Source organism: Neltuma alba, unplaced genomic scaffold, assembly GCF_004799145.2.
Source record: "Neltuma alba isolate B1F8T4 unplaced genomic scaffold, ASM479914v2 tig00012284_pilon, whole genome shotgun sequence".
In the NCBI taxonomy this organism is placed as follows: domain Eukaryota; kingdom Viridiplantae; phylum Streptophyta; class Magnoliopsida; order Fabales; family Fabaceae; genus Neltuma; species Neltuma alba.
The window spans coordinates 100,663-128,521 of NW_021636805.1; the positions used below are offsets into that span (position 1 = coordinate 100,663).

The 27,859-nt window shown below is 32.5% G+C and overlaps 1 protein-coding gene across 1 annotated transcript; it reads left to right on the top strand.

Annotated features, from left to right (window-relative positions):
• Window positions 1-22,206: 22,206 nt before the first annotated feature.
• Window positions 22,207-23,142, top strand: LOC114725836 (VQ motif-containing protein 8, chloroplastic-like). The gene has a single exon (XM_028912409.1). It carries the CDS (start codon window positions 22,221-22,223, stop codon window positions 22,899-22,901), a length of 681 nt encoding a protein of 226 aa, XP_028768242.1. The 5' UTR covers window positions 22,207-22,220; the 3' UTR covers window positions 22,902-23,142.
• Window positions 23,143-27,859: the final 4,717 nt, after the last annotated feature.

The window sequence follows — 27,859 nt, forward strand, 5'->3', positions numbered from 1 at the left end:
AATAAGGAATGACCATTGAGCCAACAAATTTTTATTAACATTATGATGCAAAAAAAAATATAAGTTAACTCATTTACTCTTGTTCCAGGTGATAACAACAATACATTTGGAAATAACAAGTTCTGATTGTAAAATAACACGTCTGGAATAAAAATTTAACAATATGTTTTTTTTATAACAATAAATTTTATTGCAGATAATAACAACAATACATTTAAAAATAACAAGTTCTGATTATAAAATAACAAGTTTGGGATTAAAATTTAATAACACGTTTTTTTTATAACAATACACTTTGTTTCAAGTGATAACAACAATACATTTAAAAATAACAAGTTCTGATTATAAGATAATAAGTCTAGGATTAAAATTTAACAACACATTTTTTTATAACAATTAATTATTTTATACTTTTAAAAAATAAATTATTTATAACTTATAAAAAATATTTTTAATATATTTATTTCTCTAAAAAAATACTTTTTAATCTGTATATCTATACAATTCATTATAAATCAAACTACTTCTTATAAATTATAAAGTATTTATAATAAGGCATTTTTATTTATTAATCATAGTATAAATTTTATATTATTTCATTCTTTAAATATTAAAAATATTTTTATATTTAAAGAATAAAATAGTATTTTTAATTATAAATTAGAGATAAATTTCATTTATAAATTTAAGCAGTCAAAAAGTATTTTTAATCCACAATAAATTGTACTATTTATAATTTATAAGAAGTAGTTTGATTTATAATAAGTTGTATAGATATATAGATTAAAAATTTAAAAAAAAATTAAAAAAGTGTGTTGTCATTTTCCCTAAATTTTATTTATAAATTTGAACAATAAAAAAGTATTTTTAATCTATAAAAAATTATACTTCAAGTTCTGATTATAAATTGGAGATAAAAATTATTTTTTTAGCAAATTAAATAGATTACAAGTACTTTTTATAAGTTATAAATAATTTATTTTCCAAAAGTATAAAATAATTAATTGTTATAAAAAAAGGTGCTGTTGAATTTTAATTCCAGACTTGTTATTTTATAATCAGAACTTGTTATTTCCAAATGTATTGTTGTTATCACTTAAAACAAAGTGTGTTGTTATAAAAAAACATGTTGTTAAATTTTAATCCCAAACTTATTATCTTATAATCAGAACTTGTTATTTTTAAATGTATTGTTGTTATCACTTGAAATAAAGTGTGTTGTTATAAAAAAAAAACGTGTTGTTAAATTTTAATCCCAAACTTGTTATTTTATAATCAGAACTTGTTACTTTTAAATGTATTGTTGTTATTGCCTGCAACAAAATTTATTGTTATAAAAAAAACATATTGTTAAATTTTTATTCCAGACGTGTTATTTTACAATCAGAACTTGTTATTTCCAAATGTATTGTTGTTATCACCAGGAACAAGAGTAAATGAGTTAACTTATATTTTTTTTTTGCATCATAATGTTAACAAAAATTTGTTGGCTCAATGGTCATTCCTTATTTTGGGAAGCATTAGGTTGGGGGATCAAATCCCCCAACCTCACTTCCCCCCAATTTAAAAAAAAAAACAGTTTCAAAAAAAAACAAAGGAAGACCGCCGGAAGCGGCCGCCGGTGCCGGAGCTCCGGCGGCCGGACTCCGGCTTCCTGCCGCCGACAGTGGCCGGAAGCGGCCGCCGGAGCTCCGGCGCCGGTGGCCGGATTCCGGTGAGGCAGTGGCTTTCTTTTTTAAAAAAAGAAAATTAAAGAGGGGTATTTTGGTAATTTGGCCATGATTTCATAATTACAATTTGAGACCAGGTCCCTCATAGTAATTTAGCATATTCAGGTGACCATAGAGTGATTTTGCTAATTCGAGGGTCTTTATTTGTGATTTCCCCTATTATATATTCTGGTAGTAAATAGTAATATTAGAGTTTGTAATGTTTTTCTTTTTTGGTACTTGAGATATTTTGTGACCTAAACTGATAATGTTATGCTTTTTTTCGTTGAAAAAATAACAAAAAAAACTGTAAAAATAGAAAAATTACATATAGAGACCAGTTTGCAAAAATTATTATCAAAACCTATACTAATATTGTCATGGGTCTTTATTTAAATTTTTTTTATTTTGACGTTTTTTTTACCATTTTTTCTCTTTTTTGGCCGGGGAACATTCCAAGTGGCAAAAAAGAATGACACTCTGGATTCAGGGGCCAAGCAACTGAATATGTAATAAATACTCATCTGGTCCTATTTATAAGGTAGAGAGAGAATGTTTTTTTTTGTCCTATTTATAAGTCACTTTATTAACTTTTCAGTATGAATGTACTATTTTGTCCTTCATTTATTATAGTGTAAGTAGTTATCTTTTTTGAAAGGAGTATATATTAAATAGGGGTAAAGTTGAAAAGTTGTTATATTTTAATGGAGAGTTAATACAGTTTAAGGTTTTTCTTGGTCTGTGTGAAACATGTTGGAAGTGCCTTATAAATAGGACCAGAGGAGTACTACCTAAGATTTTGTTTGATTTTTATTTTGATCCTAAATATAAGACCCAAATCTATTTTGTCTCTCATAGTTATATATTTTTTTCAAGATAATCCTTTTAACAATAGTAGTTCTACCCAACACACTTAAATAGTAAGGATATTTTAGGAAAAACAACACATATTTATTATAAATAACTAACTGAACTTCTTTTTTTAATCTTCCTAAATTAGTCAATTAGCTCTTATAATTAGGGCCGGAGGTAGTATATTTTGAGAGGTTTATTTTTTTAGGCCTGCATATTATGAGAGTTAAGTCTCATTTATTAAATTTTTGATAAAATATTTATGGATTCAAGAGTGACTGAGAGAGTCGCTTTTTAATTTAAAAATTAGAAGAAAAAAAAGAAGAAGAAGAAAAGAGCCAACTTTTGTCTTTTATTCTTTTGTACGTAATGCGATCAGGCGAGGGCAAATAATTGGCTGAATTTGTAGTGTATATTAATTGGAAAATAAAAATAATATTCTATGCTTTGATACGTGGCTTTTCTGTCAAATTAATGGTGTTCATTCTGTATTTAATTAAATTGCCCTTAGCTTTAGGATTGACCCAGTCCATAAATATAAAATATAACCTTTAGGCTTGAGCTTTTTTTTTTTTTTGACCCTTTAGGCTTGAGCTTTGCAACAAGACAAATGTGTGTTTGGAGACCGGGAAAAAAATCATGTGATTTTTCACTTCAAAATATTGTAATAAAAGAAATTGATGGGACAATTGGTGATATTTTAGATCATCGCACTCAAAATAAAATATTCTCATTTTACCACATAAAAATTTATATGTTATAGTAATATGTTTTATTATCATTATTGCAAATCAATTATTTTTTAAAGACACAAAATATATATCGTATCCACCAAAAATTAGTTATTTCAGTTTATTTGCTTATTTTCGTTTTGCTTTAGTATGTCCATCAATTGAGGAAATTCGTATACACTTTTATATAGGAAAATAAATATTGTGTAATTTAAGAAAATATCTTTTAGGGAAGGAAACCTTTTTCAGTTTGTTAAATAGAAGAATTATGAATTCTTCTCCCTACATTGTTTATGTTAAATACTTCCTCTATTCCCTCTTATGGGAGCTAATTGGGATATGGGGTTGGAAACCTTAATTCATTTTATTTCTCATATTTATAAATTTTTTGAGTTAAGTCAACTAACTTATAAATTGATATATAATCAAATATTATACAGGAGTCTGTTAAAATATCATGTCATATTTATTATAATTAACAAATCATTTAATTTTTTAATCTGCTTAAATCAATCAAATAGATATTATATTAAAAATCGGAAGAGTAATACTTTTGTTAAGAATTTCTCTGCTTTTGTTATATTAAAAGAATTTGAACCATTGATGATCATTTTTAAGTCATTTTACTCACTCTCACTATCTGAGCTAAATTCAAGGAACTCTTGCTAAGTAATTTTATATTGGGTGAGGAAAAAAAAAAACTAAAGCGCACTGATTAATCCCATAAAGAGTGACAGGTTTAAAGGGGATTCAGATTCTCAAAATATTAATACAGATCAACTTGGTTACGGATATGTTCATGATTGATGATCTAAGTGTTAGTTAATTTCACGAGGAGCACTTTAAGATTTGTTTTGACTTGTGAAGTTGATATTTGTATGTAGACACACATATAGTTAAGTTATTGGGGCAACATGGATTTTTTTTTTGGTTGGATTTGAAATAAATAAATGTTTAATAATTAAACAAATAATATGGGGATGGGCGATAAAGTAATCATAATTATAAATAAACAATTAGGTATGGAGTTTATGTGATTGGAATACATCATAGCCACGTAGCTTTGTTTCCTAATTTGTACATTCTGATAATGGGAGAGAACACAAAGAAAGAGATTAATGTCTTCTTTCTAAATGTCATCCATAGATCCAATTCTAGGCGTTAGGTATGTGTAGAGAATAATCAAAGAGTCAAAACATATGCTTAAGCCACAATCACAATATTATCATTAAGTGTATGTTATAAGGCGTCACTACTTAGCCTTTTTCTGATTCAAACACCAAACCTAACAAAACATGACTGGCCGTGTGGCTATGTCCTTTAAGATTCTGACCTCATCAATTACCAGAGGAAATCGCAGTCAAGTCCACAGAATTCTGTAACCAAAAAAAAAAAAAAATCCACAGAATTCAAGCAAGGAGTTTACAAAGAGATAAAGCTAACATAAAACGTTAACTCTAACAATGGCGGCGAGTGTGGAAGGCGATAGCGACGGGAGGGAGGCTGGCAACGACAAGGGAAGGAACGGGAATGGTGATGGCGACGGAGGACTTAAGGATGGCCAGGGGCAAGCACAAACCTTTGTCTTTGGCAAGGGAGGAGGAACAGAAGAGGAAGTAAGGAAGAACACGGGGAGGCAGAACAACCCTACGTCCTATAAGGAAAAGCTTCTTTCCCTAGGATGTGGAGGATATCTTGTGAATCATGAGGAAGATGAAGATATAGTAAATGGATGGAAGGGTTTCTACGCAAAGATGAATGCTGAGACTCCGCTGAATAAAGAAAATCAAAATTCAGACGGAGAGGAAACTGAAGGCTGTAAAGGGGAGTCCAAATATCCAGTACTGTCTGTGACGACTGAGCAGTATAAGGCGTGGTGTCAACCCTGGATGAACTCACTGATCATTAAACTGCTGGGAGCACAAGTACCAAGACACATTCTCATTGATAGGGTTAGACGAATGTGGAAACCGCAGCAACCAATGAAGGTTACCCCGCTCAGTAATGATTATTACATCATTTCTTTCACTAGTAGAGAAGACCGAGATTATGCGTTCCAAGAGGGACCATGGATGATTGATGACCATTATCTGCTAGTACAACGTTGGAGGCCTAACTTTAATCCGTGGAAGGCGGATACTCAACGACGCATTGCGGCTTGGATTCGGATACCAGATCTTCCTATGGAATTCTACAACGTGGAATCTTTGGGAATTATTGGAAATATGGTGGGGCGTACTATCAAAGTGGACAGGTCCACATCTATATATGATAAGGGAGGTTTTGATAGAATATGTGTAGAGATTGACTTACAATGACCTTTATTACCTGCCTTCACGGCATGGGGGGAAGATCGACAGATAGTTTATGAAGGTCTTCATCAAGTCTGCTTCTGTTGTGGGAAATATGGCCATGAAAAGCATAACTGTCCTGAGATCTTAGAGACGCCGAGCGAGAATGAACAACCATCGGATGAAACAAACAAAGTGGAGAAGGTGCAAGCAATGTTTCCAAAGGAGCAGAGTGTGTGGGAAGAGTGCCCATCTGGTTCGAAACCACCATCGGCGAGGAGTTCCACGGCGGCAACGCCCGTCAGTCACCTAGGCCCGCAGATGCTGGTTAAGCGTGATTTTCGGCAGGGAGTTGTTGGAGCGGATAAGAAGGGATTTGACATTGAAAATAATGCAAAAAATCATGCCAGGATCATGACTAAGGATGAGCCGAAGCGAACGCCGAGATCAGTGGGATCCTCGATGGATGAAACTGGAAAATATATACATGCGAAATCTTCGATTAAAAGGAATTTTGGAAAGGACGTCATGAATTCTACTTCTTGGGTTAAAGTGGGCTCAAAACGAAAAACTGATGAGAAATCCAAGACACGAGGCAAGGAAAATAAGCCCAACTCGAAAATGAATAGTGGGTTGACCCCATAAGACAAAACCTTGGCCTCAATCAACCCATTCGCCCTACTACAGCATGACTTACCTAATCAAGGACCTCCACCGACTATAGTAGCAAACTCCTCTCATGAATCAGGCTTGGACTGCATGGACATCATACAGGCTCCTGATGTGATCCATTTCAGTGCTGCGAATAGTCAGCACACCGTCGACACTGATGGACGTAGGAACAATAATAGTAACATACTCTTGGCTAGCGACGGTGGTGCAATTACCGAAACGGATAATGTCCCAGTGCTGGACACTAAAACAGCACGAAACCCCTCCATAGTTTCTTTATGAACTTCATGATATGGAATTCAAGAGGTACAGGTGTGAAGACATTTCCAAACCTGATACATGAACTAAAAAATCATTACCAACTTGATTTTCTTGCGCTAGTAGAAACACGTTCAGACAATGCCAACACCGCAAAACGAATTGGTCGTCTTGGGTTTCATGAATATACTTATATTGAATCTGAAGGTTATAGTGGTGGCATTTGGTGCCTTTGGAACGATAGGGGTACGCAAGGTGGAAGTTCTTCGGAGGCACCGTCAATTCATTCATCTGAAGCTAGAAAATAACCGCCATGAAGCTTGGGTGATGACTGTTATCTACGCTAGCCCAAATATTGTGGCAAGACGGCACCTCTGGAGTGAGTTGCAGCAACTTGAAAACAGTACGCAGGCGCCTTGGATCCTTGGGGGAGACTTTAATGCCACTCTTTTCGAGTCTGAAAGAAAGTCATCTGCTGTACACAAAACCTCGACAGACAGGGAGTTTTATAATTGGTATGCAGAAAGTAATGTGGAGGATCTGGGTTTTAGCGGACCACAATTTACGTGGAAACGAGGATCGACAGAAGCGCGCCTGGATCGTTACTTAGCTAACACTGATTGGTGCCAGCTCTTTCCCCATGCAAAGGTAACTCATCTTCCTTGCTATAAATCTGATCATCGCCCCATTCTACTCCGCCTTGACTTATGTAGGGAACATTACCAACGGCCATTCCGATTCATTGCGTCTTGGGTCTTACATGATAAGTTCAATGATTTTGTCAAACAAGCGTGGAACAATGAGATAAATTGGACGTCAAATATTATACAATTTACTGATGCATGTCGTGGGTGGAATAGGAATGTCTTTGGATATATCCAAGGGCGCAAAAACAAGCTGTTAAAATGACTTGATGGGGTGAATAAGGCGCTCGCTCACGGGTATAATATATGCTATTATGAAGAAATACAACTTGAGATTTGGAAGGAACTTGAAGAGGTCCTTGCTCAAGAGTCTCTTCTGTGGGCTCAAAAGGCGAGAATAGACTGGAATATTTATGGAGACAGGAACACCAAGCTTTTTCACTCACATGCCAACGGACGGAGAAAAGCTAACCGAATAGATGCTATATGTCTTGAAGATGATACCTGGTGCTATGACATTGGAGAAATAAAACAAAAGGCAACGCTGTTCTTCTCTTCCTTATTCAAAGAAGACACCATGATCCGTGACAATATTTCCTGTGGAATTTCCTACCCGGCTGTAGATGATGTGTATATGCGAAACTGTGCTCGAGAGGTTGACGATGAAGAAATAAAGAGTGCTTTATTCAGTATGGGACCGTTGAAATCTCCAGGACCAGATGGCTTTAATGCCTTATTCTTTCAGCATCAATGGGACACGGTGGGCCCTATGTTCGTGCGGTTTGTTAAAAGCCTTTTTGCCAACCCCCAATCCATTGAAGAGATTAATGGAACTTTGATTGTCCTTATTCCTAAAAAAGACCCGCCTGAGACCTTCAGAGACCTACGACCTATAAGCTTGTGCAATGTGGTTTATAAGGTGGTGACTAAGATCCTAGCAAACAGGTTGAAGGGTTTTATGCATCGAATTATCTCCCCTAATCAGTGTGGTTTTGTTCCGAGCCGCCATAGTACTGATAATATTATTATTGCACAGGAAGTCATGCATTCTATGCGCATCATGCGCGGGAAGAAAAGTTTCTTTGCAATTAAAATTGATCTAGAAAAGGCCTATGACCGAGTGAACTGGAATTTCTTGATGAATTGCCTGAATGAATTAAATTTGCCTGCACATTTTGTAGAGATTATTAGGTCATGTGTTACTACGGCTGATCTACAGCTCCTTTGGAATGGAAGTAAAGCGGAGTCTTTCAAATCTTCTAGAGGAGTGCGTCAAGGAGACCCCATCTCTCCATGTCTCTTCGTTATTTGCATGGAGAAACTGGCTCATATGATCCAAGAAAGGATGGAACATGGTGAGTGGAAACTAATCAGACTTACAAAAAATGGACCTCCATTATCTCACCTATTTTTTGCGGATGATATCCTTTTGTTCGCTGAGGCATCGTTGCAACAAGCTGAGATGATTAATAATTGCCTCCAGTCCTTCTGCATAAGTTCATGTTTAAAGGTTAATATTGCAAAAACCCGCATATTTTTCTCTTCTAACATGAACCATACGAGATGCTCTGAGATCAGCAGGTCATTGGGATTCACTCAAACGGCAGATTTGGGAAAATATCTGGGCGCTGCATTACACCATAAAAGAATCAACAAGGAAACCTTTCAGGAGACTGTGGATAAAGTCAAAGCAAGAATTTCGAAGTGGAAAGTTAATTCCCTCTCTCTAGCAGGGCGAACTACACTGATCTCTTCTGTGACAGCTGCTATCCCTAACTATGTGATGCAAACAGCATTGCTACCTTCGCCAGTCTACGAAACTTTTGATAAACTCAACCGAGGGTTTCTCTAGGGGAGTACATCAGAAAAAAGGAAGATCTCTTTGGTCGCATGGGACGCAGTTTGTACGAGTAAGGTAAATAGCGGTCTAGGATTGCGACATGCTACCCTACAGAACCACGCACTGCTCATGAAGTTGGGGTGGAAACTTGTAAAATGCCGCGAAGACTTATGGGTCAAAATTGTTCGAGATAAGTACAAATGTGGAAACGATTTAATGCCAAAGATTGATTACAAGCGAAGTGGGTCGAACGTGTGGTCGGGGATCAAGAGGATCTGGAATAAGGTTGAGGAGGGCATTGAAAATAATACGAGGAACTCCAATATACGATGGAAGTGGGAGCGCAGTGGTAATTTCACTGTCAAGTCTGCCTATGAGCAACTAAATCAAAATGGCATGGTGAAAGATGCTTTCTGGGAGAAAATCTGGAAACTACGAATACCTCAGCGATGTAGAACCTTCTTCTGGTTAGCTTTTCGTAAAAGCCTCCTCACCAACGCAGCTCGAAGGAAACGGGGACTGAGCACTGATGACAAGTGCCCAGTCTGTAAGACGGAGGTGGAAGATTTATTGCATGTGCTGCGAGACTGCAAGGATACAATAGCACTTTGGAAAAAGCTAGTCCACCCCTCAACTTGGAGGAAATTCTGCACGTTAGAGTTCTCTGAGTGGGCCCGATGGAATATTACCAGGAAAGATGATAATCATACAGAGTGGGGAAGCCTTTTTGCGGTGTTGTGTTGGTGGATATGGCGACGTCGCAATTTGAACATCTTTGAAGGGCAGGAGCTCCATAATGAAGCACTCATTGTCAATGCCTTTACAATGATAATGGGCATACATGAGTTGCAGGTTCGTTTGAAGGGAGCCCATATGCAGGGGGTGCAACGCGGAGCTAGGGCATGGCAGTGGAAACCACCTGAGGCTTCTTGGATCAAGGTGAATGTAGACGGAGCTTTCTCCCACTCGAATCACTCTAACGCATGTAGTGGAATATTGCGGAATGAGAGAGGCGAGTTCCTTAAGGGTTTTATCTGTAGAATGGACAATGGAGATGCCTTTACGGCCGAACTATGGGGTTGTCTGCATGGACTCAAAGTTGAATGGGATGAAGGCCACCGCAGAGTTATTCTAGAATCAGATGCATCCAGTGTAATAGAGCTCTTGTCCACTGAACCTAATGAGGACAACGCCGACTACACTCTTCTACAAGAAATTAGATCACTCATAGATAGAAGCTGGGAGGTTCGACTTTCGTACGCCCCTCGAGCATGTAATGCTGCAGCTGACCATTTGGCGAAGTTTGGACTTGGAGGTTTGTTGGGATTTCACATGGTCTATGAACCACATTATGCACTTGCTGAACTCCTGGCTATTGATTGCCGTATGACAAAGGGCAATCACGTAGGTGTTAGCTAAGGTTTCCCTTTATTTATCAAAAAAATAAAACGTTAACTCTGACTACTATTTCTCTGTTCCTACTTATAAGGCAAAAGAATAATGAGATTTTTTATCCTATTTATAAGTCACATATCATTAAATCTTTTATATGAATATATAATGTATATTAAATTAGAAAGTTACTGAATTTTAAGAAAAACTTAATAAAATTTAAGGTTTTCCTTAGTTTTTAGTTTGTGTGACTATGTTCTTTAAAAGTTTGAGTTTAATTCAAAATTTGGTCTATCCCACATGATCATACACCAAAGCTTTTGAGATGAACCCAATTGCCCAAACCCGTTCCCTCTTATTTAATTGCCTACTTGAAGAAAAAAGGTAGAACATTATTACCTCATACTCGATGAAGATGATAATTTTTGAGCAAATATTAAGAAGCAGTCAATATAATTTATGTTAACCAAAATTTGCTAATTGCTAGCTAAGCTAGTTGCCACTATACTAATTAAAGCATATAAATATAATTAAAGTTGCCTTTTGAGCATGCAAGCAAGTTTCTATTGTTTTATTCGGCTCCAAGTTCATTCGAGCATAGTGTGGCTGTCTTTCCATATGATTACACGTTCATATAATCACTTCTTGAGCTGCCCATAACTCTAAATTATTCCTTCAAAACCAAATTGGCTGCTGACGCCAATCAGATGTGGAACTCCCTCCCTTCACAAAGCATGGCTTACCTCCCAGTATATATGAGGAGGCATTTTGTCATAATTATAAGTCTTTAATTTGTTGTGATTCTGTGTTTCTAGCTTGTTATTCTAATTTAGATTAATTTAATTTCGGTGCTATGTGTTACTTGGTTAATTAAAGGTACAGGTTGTGCCAAATTGCGAACGCGCATGTGCATGTGCGATGCATACAATTAGAAGAATAAGCCTGGAAGCTTTGAGCCACGAACGCGCACACATGTGTGGGCGTATTTTATATATTTATATTAGTTGCCTTGAGAAGCAAGATTTAAAACAAAAAATAAAATAAAATGACATGAAATGTACTATATACTGGTGATCGATGAACCACGGGGACCAAACAAATAATATTTGGATATAATACTTCCCTTGTTTAATACAAAACCCAATTAACTAATTTGAGGAGATTAATGAAGCTTATTAATTTTTTTTAAAGTGTTTATGTTTATTATTTTTTAAAATTAATTTGCCTTACTTATAGATAAGTGTTTCAGAAAGAACCAAATGCACTCATGATGGTTTCTTATTCCTCCCAAATACAAGCCATATTCGTATCAGTTAACTAAGGTTTCTGAGTCATATGAATATTTAGTTTCGGACAAAAAAGTCATATTTTAGATATTTTACTCCTACTAATAATCAATTGCATTTTGACAAGAATCATATGTTAATCATTTGCTACTAAATGTTAATTTCTCTTCTTCTTTTTTCAAAAAGAAAAATAAATAATATCACGCGAGTCTCTTGCTAGTTTCTCTTCTAAGAGTTGCATAACATAAATTCTTATTTGATTAGATGCTGATTTGAATGCAAAATAATTGCCAAAACTACTTTACAAAAGTTATTATAAAAATGTTCTTGTTAGAATATGCTTCATATTCTGATAATCTTCACGAAATTTTCAATATACAATCATGGACTACAGTAAGGTAAATTCCCTTATATCTTATTTCAATAATATCCGTAATCCTTCCCCAGGATTTGAAACTGTACAATAAATATTCTTAAACTTTTACATTTGAATAGATGACTATTGTTTGTATAAAAAAAAAAAAGAATAGATGACGATTGTAATATTAATTTTGTTCATTATTATCCGCAAATGACTGAAAGGGATTTATCCACATTTAATTCAAAAATTGAGGAGGCTATATACATACAAAAATAAAGTTTCATGGGTATAAAATTGATAGTTTGGGGTTACCTATATATATTTGAAAGTTTAGGGGGTTTGTAATTAAGTTTAAAAACTTAAGGAGACTACTTATATATGGTTCTAAGCATGGGGAAGTTTTATGCAATTTAGCCTAATAACAAATAAATTCTAAGAAATAAAAAGGGTTTGGGGTTGTCCGAAATGGTATGTGTGGAACTTCAACAACCAAGTGTTGATGAGAATCCTAAACAATGATAAATGATTGTCATGTGAGAATTTGTTTATGAGTGTGTCGAATAATTAAGAATCCCTTCATTGCTTAGTCCTAATAGATTCGGATATTAATCTAGAAATTCTCATATCCCACTTGCCAAATAAGTGGGAATGTGATCCTTAATTAACATGAACATTTGCAATTGTTTATATGCAACATGAGGATCATGTTCAAGCAAAAACACACACAAGGAAGATCTATTATAGCTGTTCGTTGATGTAAATTAATGTTCTAAAGTCATATCTCAAACAATAGTAGTATTTTTAAACAATATTCTCCTACATTTTTATTTCATTTTATTATATATTATGAATATCCTTGATTTTTGAATTTGTTTTGGTAAAGTTCAGGTATCTTCCTGTAGAGGACAAGAATTATATATGTTCAGGATGTATGATAATCATTCTTAATCTGAAGATCACATGCCAGATTATTGAATAAGACAGAGATTTTAATTTAATCAGCCACTTGAAATATATACAAGTCTTCATAATTATTGCGTAGCACGCTCTAATTAGGAACAAAGAAATTGGGTTACAAACTGGTTTTTTGGGTCCATCTTATAATTTATTAGGATGTCTGAGCGTAATTAATCGGTAGAAATTAAACCTTGGACAGATCTAATGCAACTGCAGGTATTTCAATTCATTGACCACTGAAGATAACAATATATGAACATAAATGTGTGTGTGTGTGTGGGCACACATGCTTTTGCAAACTCTGAATGGCTGGCAACATATTATTGGAAAAATGAGATAGCTGGTATGCTAATAGGGCATGTTAGAGAGAACTATCTGGAGAAATATTAAACAACACTACCTTGACAACCACTAAGTCCACAAGTAGGCCTTACTTAATTAAACCACTTCTTTGATCCTATTGCATTAATTTATTATAATCCTACATTTATATCTAGGATCAAAAGAGTATCAACATAACTTGATCCCATATATTACATGGCCCCAGAAAAACATTTCACGTTGTTTGGAAACAGATGAGTCCTTTTTGATGCAACTCTATTGTAGTTTTGGTGTATTTGGCATAGGCTAAATGATGGCTCAATGCCAACCAAAGGGAATTAGATATATTAAAAAAAACTAGTCCCTCACAATGTGATGAATCAAAATTAGAATTCTCAATAAAAAGGTAATCACATTTAGTATTTAACAGTACTTTAAATAGAATTGTCTTCTAGTCTAAGGAAAAAAAAAAAAAAAAGAGAGAGGCTTAATACCACGTTGTTGAGAAAAAGGCACGTTAATGCCATTATTGAAGATTATATTGGGCTGAGTTTCAATTTAGCAGTCCAGTGACTGGCTTAATTTGGGTTTTAAATTTACGTGTCCTCTTCAAGTTTGACTGCTGATTGGTCAGCCTTGATGATTAAGAAATGACGCAAATGATTAATATGTTATAGTTTAGTTACATGGAAGTTTTCTTATAAGTAAGAAATCATGAATTCTCCCAAAAAAAAAAATTATGAAGTGGATGTCATTCATAATGTCGTATCATTAGTCGGCATTCTTTTTTTTTTTTTAACCTTTTGCAACACTTATGTATTTTTTTGGTAGAGTCAATTCTATTTAAGACACTGTCAGACAATAAATATAAATACCACTTTTAATAAGAATTCAAATTTTGATTCATTATGTTGCGAAGAATAACCTTTTCATTAACCCAATCCTATGGATGTCTTTTTTTTAACTGGGAGATCGGAGGAGTGAGCGGACACAAAGAGATGGGGGTGGCCAAAAAGCTTCACGCCGAATGCATATTCATAAACTAGAAATTTATTTTAAATGAGATTATTAAGTTTGATGGGTGAATAAAAAAAATAATAGTTTAATTGGAGGCATGCTATTTGAGTGGAATATGAATGAATAAATTATAGAAAAATACTAGTAGTAAATAATTAAAAAAGAAGAAGAAGAAATGAATATTGTATGGAATGGAGGGGATGATAGAGGAGATGCATGAATCCAAGAATTAATGACAGTGCGCGTGCGCTTGGTTTTGCTTTGCGCATCATCCCATTCCCATATACTAATATTTATTTACATATTTCTTTTCTTCTTTTGTTCATTTTTAAAATTACTACTTGACTAATTAATACTAACTCCATTCATTTTTTAGGTTAGAAGAAGAAGAGGCTTGTGGGGGACATGATGAATATACATCTAATTATACTGCTGCTCTTCGAGTACTCTGCACTGCTCTACAAAAGCTAACAAAACAAACATGTGTATAAAAATATTAACAAGAGGACTATACTAAATCACAAAAACCAGTACAACTTAGAAAAAGTAATGATGAATAACGTTTCAACCACTCAAAGAAAACGCAGATAAAAAGCCGCAAGTAGAAAGCAAAATGGAAATTTAAGGGGGGAAAAACTATCAACCAGGATCAAAAGGGAATTTTTATTGGTTTTTCCTAAGCACATATATCATCTAATATACTGGAGGTATAATTCTATTCGAGACACTCTTAAACATTAAATGTGGGTATTTATCCAAACGAGAATTCAAATTTTGATTCGTCATGTTGTACGGAATTAATCCTGTGTATTATACTTAATCCCTGTTGGTTAAAAGGAAATTATTATTGATCGTTGGTCAGCAATTGCTGTCGCAACACTCAATTTGAAAGGCAAGACCCATGTAATAAAACTTACGTTGCTGATTGATGCATTCGATTATTTGATTCAAATTGGACATCACTCAATAAGTCAAGGCTCATGGTCCTTACTTGTGATTATCTCTCTTGCAAGATGCTCACCTGTCATTTTCCCAAGATAATCAGAACGCAAACCTTTGTTTTGTTTTGTTTTTTTTCGTTTTTTGTGTGCGCGCGGGGGGGGGGTTTCCAAAACGGACCAAACGGCATGTGTCCACTGAGGTTCCCAACAAGGCGAACACAACAACAGAAGGCCTCTTCATAATTGGGCCTAGGTGGCCCAATGACTCCCAGTTTGCACTCTAAGCGAGTGCCCAAAACGCCAAATGGTATTCTGAATTTTTTTTTAAAGCTTTTTAAACTCTGCACCTTTACCAACAAACGGTTGGTCGAGATGGCTAGTGGTCTCGACTCCTGTAAAAATGAGAATGCAAATTTGATTCTCAGGAAGCGTCATTGGTGGGAGAGGAGCTGCCCGTGAATAAAGACGCACTTTGCTCCTCGAACCAGACTAGTCGGTTGCTCAAATACCTGGTCCAAAGAAGGTTAGGGTCCAGAAAAAGCACCGGATACCGGAAGAGTGTGGAACCCAAACCCAAGGTCACCTAAAAAAAAACTTTATGCAACTTTCCAACAATAATCAATAAACATAAATAATGGCACGTCATTGAGATGTCCTATGATTTTTTTTTGTTGGCCAAAGAGATGTCCTATGAATGGCTCAACTGCTGAGAATTTAAAATCTCCAAACTTATTCAAATTCCTCGCCATGATAATTAATGCAATTTAGTTAAATTTTATTTTGCCGTTTGACCACTTCGATTCACAACATTGACTTGAAAAAGTTAGTATATTCGTGAATTAGTTGATAAATATTTTTACAATCATATACATAGTGTAACTTATAACAAAATCAGAGGAAATATTACCATATCTAGTCCTTAATATAAAGCCTAATTAGCTAATTTGGAGAGATTAAAAAAATTAGTTAAGTTAGTTATTTGTAATAAATAGGTATTTTCTTTTCTAGAATACCTTGCTAATCATATGTATTAGTTAAAAGCACTATTTAATGAAACATTTAACCTGTACAACTACTATCAAAACTACTTTGAAAAAAATAGATAAATATGAAAGATAAAGTGGATTTGGATTTTATATTTAGAACCAAATTAAAATTCAAACTAATTCTTATATTAAGGACCGGAGGTAGTATTAGCTAGCTAACAAATTGTAACTTATGAAAGTTTCAGACATACATAACAAATTGATTAGGTAACAAGTTAATCTTGTGAATTTCTATTGTACTTTGTATTTTTTTTTTCAAGCATCAGGTCATTTTTACAAGCTTAGTGAGTGAATTTTGTTGTTAATCAACTAATGACGATTTTTTTGAATAAAATTTGTCAATTCCATCACTAAAAAAAACTATATTTTAATTTATATACGGTACCCATGCATTATATATGAAGTATAGTATTCACGAATAAATTTTGCATATTTCATAGGGGCTATGCAAATTATGATTGAGAAAGAAAACCCACCATAAACAACAAGAAAATCAAACCCCACTTGATTAATTAATTGAAAATTTGAAGGTATCTAAAATCAATTCATTCACACACACACACACACACATCTCACAGCAGATATTCGAAATCGTAAAGAAACTATAAACCAAAACTATAGCAAACGGGTCAGTTTTGATGTTTGGCCAAAATGGAAAATGGAAAAAAGTCAAATATAATATTATTATTAAGCTGTCTTTAATTCATTATGGTGGACACCAAGCACAAAACTTCATACGATACGTAGTTACGTGCTTAATTAGATTTTAACTTGCAATTAATTAAATCAACACAAAACACCCAGTCGCCAAGGGATATATGCATGTTGGTCAAAGGGTTTCACAAGGACTAATAAATATATTTATATATTATATGTGTTTGTATGTGCGTGTGTGTGCGTGTTCAATGTTCCCGTGTTCTTAATTGTGAGTTTTAGTTTTTTATTTGTCCGTTGAATATCTTTTGCAACAAGAAATAAACTATAGTACCTAATCGATTACTTGTTCCATAATTGCTAAAAGTAATATTTGATTTATCTTTGGATTCAAAACGGTGCACGGCTTCACCTGTTATATATAGTTCACAAATAATGTTGGCCTATAATGCACTAATGGCTAAATATACAAGTAGCATCAAACTCGCAATCTTTTATTTATAAGGGAACATTTTATGGCATGAGCTAGGCTATAATGCAATTTTATTTTGATATATTTAGAAAACTTCAATCCTAAAAACACAACTCAAAACACCTGGTTGGTATGAAATATGTCTATTTTCTCAAAGGAATTCATAGGAATATTAATTAAACGTTTACATGTCTGATACATCACTGTTTTATTGTTTCAATTATATGTTGAGCTTTTGAAGAACAAATACTTCTTTGATCCTATTTATAAGTCACTCGTAATATATTTTATCGAAATAAATTTTTTTTAATTCTCATTAACTTTACTTAAAAATTTAACAACTTTCTAATTTTACTCTTATTTAATAACAATGTACACAATATTTGAAAGAAAAAATAATATATTTATATTAAAAGTTAATAATGTCACTTATAAATAGAAAAAAAGTCAAAATCTTCTTTACTTGATAAATAATAGTACCTAAACGAGAGTAGTTCTATGAATCGTTGATACTATATTTGATTTTGGTGGATTCAAAGCAGTATGCACACGCCTCCACGGTTTCGCCCCTTTCAACGCATATTCAAACTTCACGCCATGGGATGGGAGTGGAAGCAAGAGCTCCAGTCAAATGTCATGCAGGGTGACATCATAAAATTATTATAATGCATTTTATTTTGGTTTTATTCACGCGGCAACATTGATTAATGTCAAATTACCTTTAGGAAATATCAGCGGTTCAGCAGGTTTAATTGCCGTCCTTAATTGTATATATAGTCCTACCCAATTGATGCATATTTAGTCAAAATATCATGTGATTTTAGGATGAGAGAGGATTTCATGCCTATTTGGGGTAATAGAATATCAAATAAGCCCGTTTGAATCTAAATAAGTGATTATAAAGTATGTTTATCCTGTTTGGGTAATTTTTATAAATTTTGATAAATAATAATTTTACTTTTCTACTGTACTTTTAAGACAAACACCAACGAGTAGTTTATGTGTTTGAAGAATCCCAACCAATTTTTATCAATTGAATTTTCTGCAATATAATCTATCCTCCCACACTTTTTCCAAAATCTCTCCCCAAATAATTATACTACCTCTAGTCCTTAATATGAGACCTTATTTAATTTTTATTTTGGTCCTAAATATAAAACTCCAATCCACCTGTCTCTCATATTTATGTATTTTTTTCCCAATATAGTCCTTCTAATTAACAATAGTAGTTTTAACCAATGCACTTGATTAGTAAAGATATTTTAGGAAATACAATACATATTTATTACAAATAACTAATTTACTTCTTTTTTTAATTTCTTCAAATTAGTCAACTAGTTCTTATAATTAGGACCAGAGGTAGTATTTAATAGTACTTATTAAATTTATGCCTTGTTGGTAATTATACATTCATAGATGATTTTAATAAATGAAAACCAAACATATAATCATAATTCTTAGAGTCACTTATGAAAAAGACATCCAAATAGAAATCATAATTAACTAACACTTTATAATCAATGTCATTTATAAAATTCACGATGATCTAAAATCACAGTTATTCGCTGTTAATCTAAATAGGCACGTTAATCGTAAAAGAGAAGAAATAATATTCCATTCGGTTATATGTTAAGTTAGCTGTTTCTAAAACATATGTGTTGGTTTCTTTGACATACTACTTTTAATTATCTGCATTAAAAACTACTTCCCTCGATGAAAAATTCTCTAATATGTATAATTAATAAAAATAGTTTATGACAAAAATTATAGATTTAATAGAGAAGGTGATTGATTGAAATACTATATTTATGATAAAAATAAATTTATGTCCTAATTTTTATATTTAAGATCGGAGTTATTATTTTTAAATAAATATGATGGCATTGTTTCATAGAGGAACATAAAACCCAATCAGACGACTTAGTTCAACCAAAAAACTTGATCCACTCTAGCTACTTTTCTTTTCTTTTTTTAATAAATACTGTACGGTCTATTTGTGTGCTTATTCCTTTTCTGATTTCAGCTTCTTCTTCTTCTTCTTCTTCTTCTTTTTTAATTTTCTCGTGGTAAAACTTTGTTAATTGTTGACTTTTGGTGTTGCTGTGTTCATTGGGAAAACTTTAAGAAAATTTATAGAAAGTTGATAATCCAGAATATCGTTTGACATTCTCCAGGTCAACCATCAACTTCCGATTCCAACCAACCGCCCTTGCTTCCATCGGTACCATTTTTTAATGATGGTGTTATATTTCAGTTTAAGATCTTCATATTTTTATATACAAAAAGGTTTTGGATTAATAACATCCTGATATTTACAACACATTCTTACATATCAAAAAATATACTATGAGAATTAAATAAGAGTAAAATTGAAAATATATTACAAATGACCCCTTAGATCAAAACTTCCCCTTATAATTAACTTATATTTATGACCCCAGTAGTAAATTACTGCTAATAAAGTTTAATCATAAATCATAATTTAAATGCCGAATGTTATATTTTCATACCATGAAAAATGTTTATACAGTTGTTATTACATTAAAACATAGTACTGTATAAAAAAGATTGACTGGTGACACACACACACATATATATATAAAAGATTTTTGTATAACTTGTTCACTGTGGAAAATTTGTTATTTTCTTTTATCATTATTTCATTATACTATTATTGATATTAACTTATTATAATATATTATTAACTGCGAAAATGTAGTTGCATATCAATTATACTACCATACAAAAAGGGCATTAGTTAGAACTTGCATGTAATTATCTAAGGACCCAAACCTAACATTATTAAGTTAATTTTCTGAAGTGTCCTTTCCTCTAATTATATGAAAATTATATTAATTATATTCTCTCAAACCACTATTTTAATTTTTGGAAATAAAAATTAAGCCCTAAAAAACAATTGCCAATTACAAACCGTGAAAAAAGCAGTGGCAAATTATACCATACAAGGTGGCAAATAAAAGGGTATTATATATTAGTTGCAACTTGCAAATAGTTATTTCAAGGACAACCTAAACCAAACTATTATTAATTAAGTTAATCATTTTGAATCTACTTGTCCTTCCTCTATTATTTTTATCCCAATTACTTATACTTTTGTCAATGAAACAGTGTTTTCAATATTAGCATGTGACTTTTACTCTGGTCTCCAACAACCTGGCCACATGACAGACATGTACCATAACGTTTCACACGGTTGATGTGTCCCCAATTAATTAAATAATAATGCCATATCCGGCCATTAATTACCAAACAATTTAATTTTGAGCTGTGGGTTTCTTATATAATTACGTATATAAACACGTAATTACCAAAATGCTTAATATTCCACGCAAACATACAAAAACTACAAGTGGGGTAATTAATTAAATTATTTAGCTGCCCTCCCTCTCTGTAAATTAAAGCCGACAATGAGTCCCCAGAATTGAAGTGCTACAGCAATGGAGGCTCAGGTCAAACCAGGCTCAAATAACAAACAAATTTTAATTTTAGATTACAAGGCTACGCTTTTATGTACTTATTTGCTTGAATTTTATATCCAACAGTTAACAATACTTTTTAAAATATTTTTTATGAATAATTATTTTTCATCAACTAGTCATTTAGTGAGATAAAACTCATTATTCTTTTTGTAATCAACTATTTTATTAACAAAATGTGAGACGTGGAACGGTGGGAATTTGATTTTTTTTTTTTACAAGAATAAAAAATTACTGGCCTGAAAAAAATATAAAATTTATAAGATTTGATGTAACTAGCATTACTGTAGCATATCATATGTCGTTAGCAAAATAAGATACTAACTAAAAAGATACTCCTTAACTAATAATGAAAGATTATAACTTTAAGAAATCATAATAAAAGTTTAAATCAAAAATGAAAAATATTTAATGTTTATTTAAAATTAAAAAATTCCAGATACAATTGTTTTTCTTTATTTTTGAAACCATGAGGACATCTTAATTAATTACTACCAGCAGATGAAGGTTATTTTTATACACAACAATTTAAATTAGCCATCAAAGGAGTTACTCCTCTAGTCCTATTGATAAGGCAGGGAGAAGACATTTTTTTATGCTATTTATAGGATAATGAGAGAAATTTTTTGTATGGATGTATAATTTTACACTTCATTTATTATTGTTTTAACTTTGTTTACATAAGGTATGATGTATACTCCTATGATCGTATTTAATTGTAGGTCACTTCTAACATGTTTTACACAAACCAAAAAAAATCTTAAACTTCATAATTCTCATTTAAAATTCAATAATTTTTCAACTTTATTCCTGATTAATATAATTCATACTTCATTTAAACAAAATCAACACAATAATAAATAAAGAGTAAAATTATATATTCATACGAAAAATTTCTCTCAGTGCTACGTAAATAGGACCAAAAAATTTCTTCTTTTTACCTTATAAATAGGAGTAGAGGAGTATTAAAAATAGAGATAAATTAAAAAATTGTTGAATATTAAATAAGAGTTAATAAAATTTAAGATTTTTTTAATCTATATAAAATATATTAAAAATGATTTATAAATAAAATTAGAGCAGTACATTAATATTACATCACATAATCCAAGGACAATCTTTCCATGTCATTTTCCTCCCAAAAAAAAAAGTCCACTTTCAACAGTCAGAATCGCTGGCCACGATTACAAAAATTTTCCTTTATAAATATCACTCCCATGCCTGTTTCTGCACCAAACAGTAGTTCCAATTTCCAATATTCAACCTCTCACCCTGCAACATGACCCCACCTTCTTCAAACTTCCATGGCTTCCAACACCAACGCCAATCCAGAGATATCATCAAAGGCCCACGTCCTTCTCCATTGATGATCAAAAGAACCTCTCATTCCATCAGAAAACCTTCCTCATCATCCTTCACACAGATGACGGCGGCGGCCGCCATGAACAATCCCAAAGCCCATCACGGTCATCTTCATCATCATCATCAACAACAACAACAGATAAGGAAGCCTGTCATCATCTACACCCACTCGCCCAAGACCATCCACACCAAGCCTGAAGATTTCATGGCTCTCGTTCAGAAGCTCACCGGTAAGCCCCGTCCTAAAGACAAGAAAGAGGCTGCAGTTTCCGGCGCCGGCACCGAGAATTTAGAGTCGTCTTTGTCCGATGAATCCATCATTAGCAGTATTAAACAAGAGAAGATTGGTTCTTGTGATGTTAATAACGAGATTACGAGTTCACCATCATCGGCGCTAAATCGATGCACTACTGGAGCTGCGGATCTGAATTATGCAGATATACCTCTTTTTACGCCCAATTCGTCAGATTTCTGGATCAGTCCTTACAATAGATCGGTGTTTAACAAGCAATCTTCTGCAGATTCACCCTTCAGTATGCTAGGTAGTTTGATTTCGCCTTCTGGGTTGGAATTCATCAAAGAGCTTCCAGAATATTGAATTTTAACTTTGGAGATCATTTGATCATATGAAGGTCATCAATCTGATTCTTCTTTCATAGTGTAGATCAGATCAAATTGTGTTGTTTTTCTTGCTTTCATTGGTTGGTTTGTCTACGTTGAATAAAGTTTTGTTAGCTTCAAAATAACAACTAGATGCCTAGAAGATAGAATAGTAGCTAGGTATCCTCAATACTATGAATAATCAATAAAATTTAATTTATTCTTTGTGGATATATATACACATACGAAGGGTAAATTGATTGGTTTGGATTTTTTTTTTCCCTTTTGTTGATTCATTTTGATGTATATATGCCTTGTTTGCTTCATCTTCTTGACTTTGAAATACCTCTTATTACCAGAAGCAATCGTCCTCACCATCATCTTCCTCTCTTATTATAAAATTAACATATCATTATATATATCACCATCAAATATGTGGCGTTTATATTTCTAGAGCTATCCAGTGATAAAATATATATATCTTTGAATTAATTAATGCATAACTATCTAGTAAGATGCACACAAATGATGGGTATGAACATGATCGCTGACCATTGTGCATAAGTCAACTCGATTCTTGCTAGTCTTAACTTCAAATTTTTAGTACCATTTGATATATTTTAAATACATATCGTTTTGGAAGCTATTAATGCTTCTTTCTTCTTGTTATGGCTTAGTTGTCCACCAATAAACAAAACGTCTGGAGACAAATGCTTATATTAGTAATATCAAACATTAGAGTAATTTTGGTTTACTTATAAATTAAGTTAGGGTTTCTTCCAGTTAGTTGCTTGTTTCCTTCGAGATTCGAATGCTAACGATCGTTCATTTAATATACTCGCTAGACTCAGGTTTTTAAAATTTTAGGTTAAATGGTCTTAAAAATTTTCATTTTATAAACTAGAGATGGTACTTAGGGGAAAAATACATGCACCCATGGCAACTATGTAAATTGGTATGACTTGTGCATATTAATTGTGCCTTATAATACACATAATAGCATATTCTATCACCTTTATTGTTTTGTTTCATTGGTTTTTTTTTAATTATATTTTAATGGTTCAAAAGCTTGAGGAGAATTTTAATGTTGCATCTGAATGACTTGGAAGCCGTTCAAATACTTAAAATTTAGATGAACAATATCCTCAGGTGGTTGAGCAGAATCTGCAGATGCCAATATTTTAGCCTACATAATATGGATGTGCTTCAAAAAAAATTTAGAACAAACAAAATGCATATAGAATAAAAGCAAAACTTTATAATACAATCTAAATAAAAAGACTGCAAGGAGAAATTTTCAAAAATTAAAAGACTTTATTTTATACATATTTGATAAGCAGAATTTATTTTAAAATTTTTATTATTGATTTTTTTGGTGGAAAAAATGTTCCAAGAATAACCAAAAACTTCGACTGATTTGAACCCTAATTCCCACACACACACACACACACACACTCTCTCTCTCTCTCTCTATATATATATATATATTTCCCTTAAACTTATACAAGTATTGCTTCCATGGGGAATAAGATCTAAATCCGCTTCAATTGATATATAATACAAACAGCGCATGATAACGACAAAAAAAAACTTGAGAGAACGTTAAATGTGTAAATATTTGTAGGCTTAAGATCTAATCAACAGGAGGAAGCAAGACAGACGCATCCAATTGCAGCCTTTTAAACGAAGCCGACAATATATATATATAATATTATATTATATGGTTAACGAAGTCAAACATTCTCTCTCAAATATCATCATAGAAATTGGAGCTTACAACTCAAAAGATTGACCTCAAACTTCCTTTCATATGAAAATTTAAGGTAAGAAATTATTTTCCGGTCCTAAATATGATACCCATTTTGTAGTATAAATTACACTATAAAATAGGTCTTATATTTAGAATCGGAGGTGTTTTATAGTACAATACCACTCTCTCCCTTCTTCCTAATTCACAACTCTGGCCAACTAATACTGATCGATAACATGTACTATTTGATATTATATTAAAGTTTGACGGACAATTTCCTAGTAATATCGTATGGTGCAAAAAAAAAAATCAACTAGTGGCATACAATTCAATGATTATCTTCATTAAATTAATGTCAAGTGAAAGTATTATTACGATATAGACCAATGCTAAACATACAACTTCTACGCAAACACCTATGAATTATAAGTTATTTAATTAAGTTGTGTCCAATATATTTTGTGTGTTTTGTACATTCGGAATAGTTTCTCTTCTATATTTATTTTCGTTAAATTAAATAAAAAGTAAAAAAAGATTGTGAGAAGAGACAGTGATGTTTTATTTTCGGTGGACCAAAGGCTAAGCGGCAGGGTGGGGCAAACTCCCATAAGGTCGTCTTTGACTTGAGACCGCATCGATCCTTCCACGGCCATGCTGTCCCCTTTGACTCTGAAGCCAATGTTCATCGTATTTTATTTAATTTAAAAATAAATATTGTTCTCTTCTGTCGTATAAAGAGATTTAGAAAATTTGTTAAATTATTCATGTTTTATTGTTGTGTAACAAATATGCACCACTTCTTCTAAAATGTTCCTCTTTCTTCATTTTATATAAGAGAGAGAGAGAGAGAGTTTTTTTTTTCTATTTATAAGTTACTTGATTCAATTTTTTCATATGAACATATAATTGTATCCTTAATTTATTATTCATAAGAATAAGCCACTAAAGTATAAAATATATATATAAGTAATAAGACTAAAGTTAAGAAGTTACTACCTCAGGTCTTAATTATAAGAGCTAGTTGACTAATTTGAGGAGATTAGAAAATAAGTTAAGTTAGTTATTTGTAATAAATAAATAATTATGTCTTTTCTAGAATCTTTTTGCTAATCAAGTGTATTGGTTAGAACTACAATTATTAGAAGGATTATCTTGAAAAAAAAGTATAAATATGAAAGACAAAATAGATTGTGGTTTTATAATTAGGACCAAAATAAAAGTCAAACGAGGTCTGATATTAAGGATTAGAAGTAGTATTTTAAAAGGAGTTAATAAGATTACTGCTGGTGAAGCACGTTAAAAATACATTTTAAATTGGATAAAATGAGGGCCTCCAAGCTGAGAGAGGGAGCATTAAATTTAAATGAGGGCGGGACAAATAATGCGAAAAAAAATATGCGAAACGAGGAAGACAAAACAGATTAAAATATTATATTTATTTATTTATAACCAAAACAGTAAAGTGTGTGCAGATCTGTTGGCCAAGAAGGTGTTATGTGCCGCTGAGGGGTTAGTTTTCTTTAATTCTCTTCCTGATTTCCTTTCACATGTTCTTTTCTCTGTTTTAAGCACATGGTGTGGTCCATGTATAAAAAAAGAATTGTTATGGAGTCCTAAATAAGAAACATAATTATTAAAAAGTCCTATTAACAATATGAGTGACATGTAATGACAAGTTTAAAAATAATAAATTATGACTGTTCACTTATTATTAAAACTTATTGATGATTATTTTAGTTTTTTGAAATCTCATTGTAATTCTCTCTATGTACAAATATAAAACTTTTGAGTATACACTAAACTAAGGTACAGATTCAAATTGAATGTCTAAAATTTAAATTTAAGATCACTGAATATTATTTTCAGATGATTAATTTTAACTTAGGCTTTATTAAGTGCTCAATTTTGCAGAGAAATAAAAAATTCATATTAAAAAGCATTCATAATAATTATAAAATCAACTAATTCTAACAGACATGTCAATAAAATTTATTTATCAAAAAAAAAAATCAATTTATGCTCATAATTTTTTTTTGGTGAAAAATATGTATTAAAAAAAGAAAAGGATTGAATTGCATATTTTTGTTTTTGCGTTACCTAGATTTTGGCGTTGTTGAATAGAATCCTCGCTCCTCACCCCCACCTTGCCGGCCACGAGGCGTATCATATTATCATGCCTTCATTGGAACTGAGGAAAGTCATGTTTGGAAAACCCGAAAAAGAGTGGGCTGATGAGTTCAAAATAACCCGTTTTGACATGGTCCATTTAAGGCAGCCCGCTTACGTGTTAGTCTAATGCACACATTTAGGCCCGTACTCAAAGACCAAAAACACTCAAATTATTCAAACCATCTAATGATGTCCGGTTTGTCTCTGTCAGAGTATTATATCCAATAGAAAGATACAAATATCTGATAAATAAAAGGGAGAATTGCTATGAAATTTTAAGTAAGGAACATGATTACCAAAAAATCTTAGTAACAACAAAATAGCTTATAATAATAAGTTTCAGGGTAATTTACTGATAGTTATTATTATTATTTTTTCGTTTGGAATGTCGGAATGTCATTGTAATTCTCCTAGAAGAATGTAAATCACAGGATCAAAACCCAATACAATATGCTTTCGAGTCATTTACAGGGGAACTTGTGCCATTAGACGAAAAGACTATCAGCGATGTCCATAATTTCTAGTACGCGTGCTCTTTCAACTGTTTCGAACCGAGCATGCCCTCTATGTCTTGATACGAGTGGAAAAATAATTCTTTTTTTTTTTTAAATATAGATATCCTTTTATTAGAAATAATTCTATTCGAGGTATTATCAAGTACTAAATCACGTTGTGAAGGATTGATTTTTTTTCCTAAACCCAACCTGTAAGTAAAAATAATTCATTCCACGATGTGACCACCACCAGTTTTTCAGTTGAGTCTGGGCTCTGCCTAGTTTTTCATATTGGGAAAAAAAATTACAACATCAATTACAAATATTGATTTTTATTAAAAACATTGTGATTAGGAATTTATTTTTACTGTGCGAATATTAAAAAAACGAGTTTAAGTTATCTCATCGATTTTTTTTTTAAATATAGAATTGTGTTTAATACCATTAAACTACTTGAATTAAACCATGCAAATAAAAATTATTGAAAATATTTATCAATTTCCATTAAATATAAAATGCAGAGAGACTCAGTTTACGGCCATT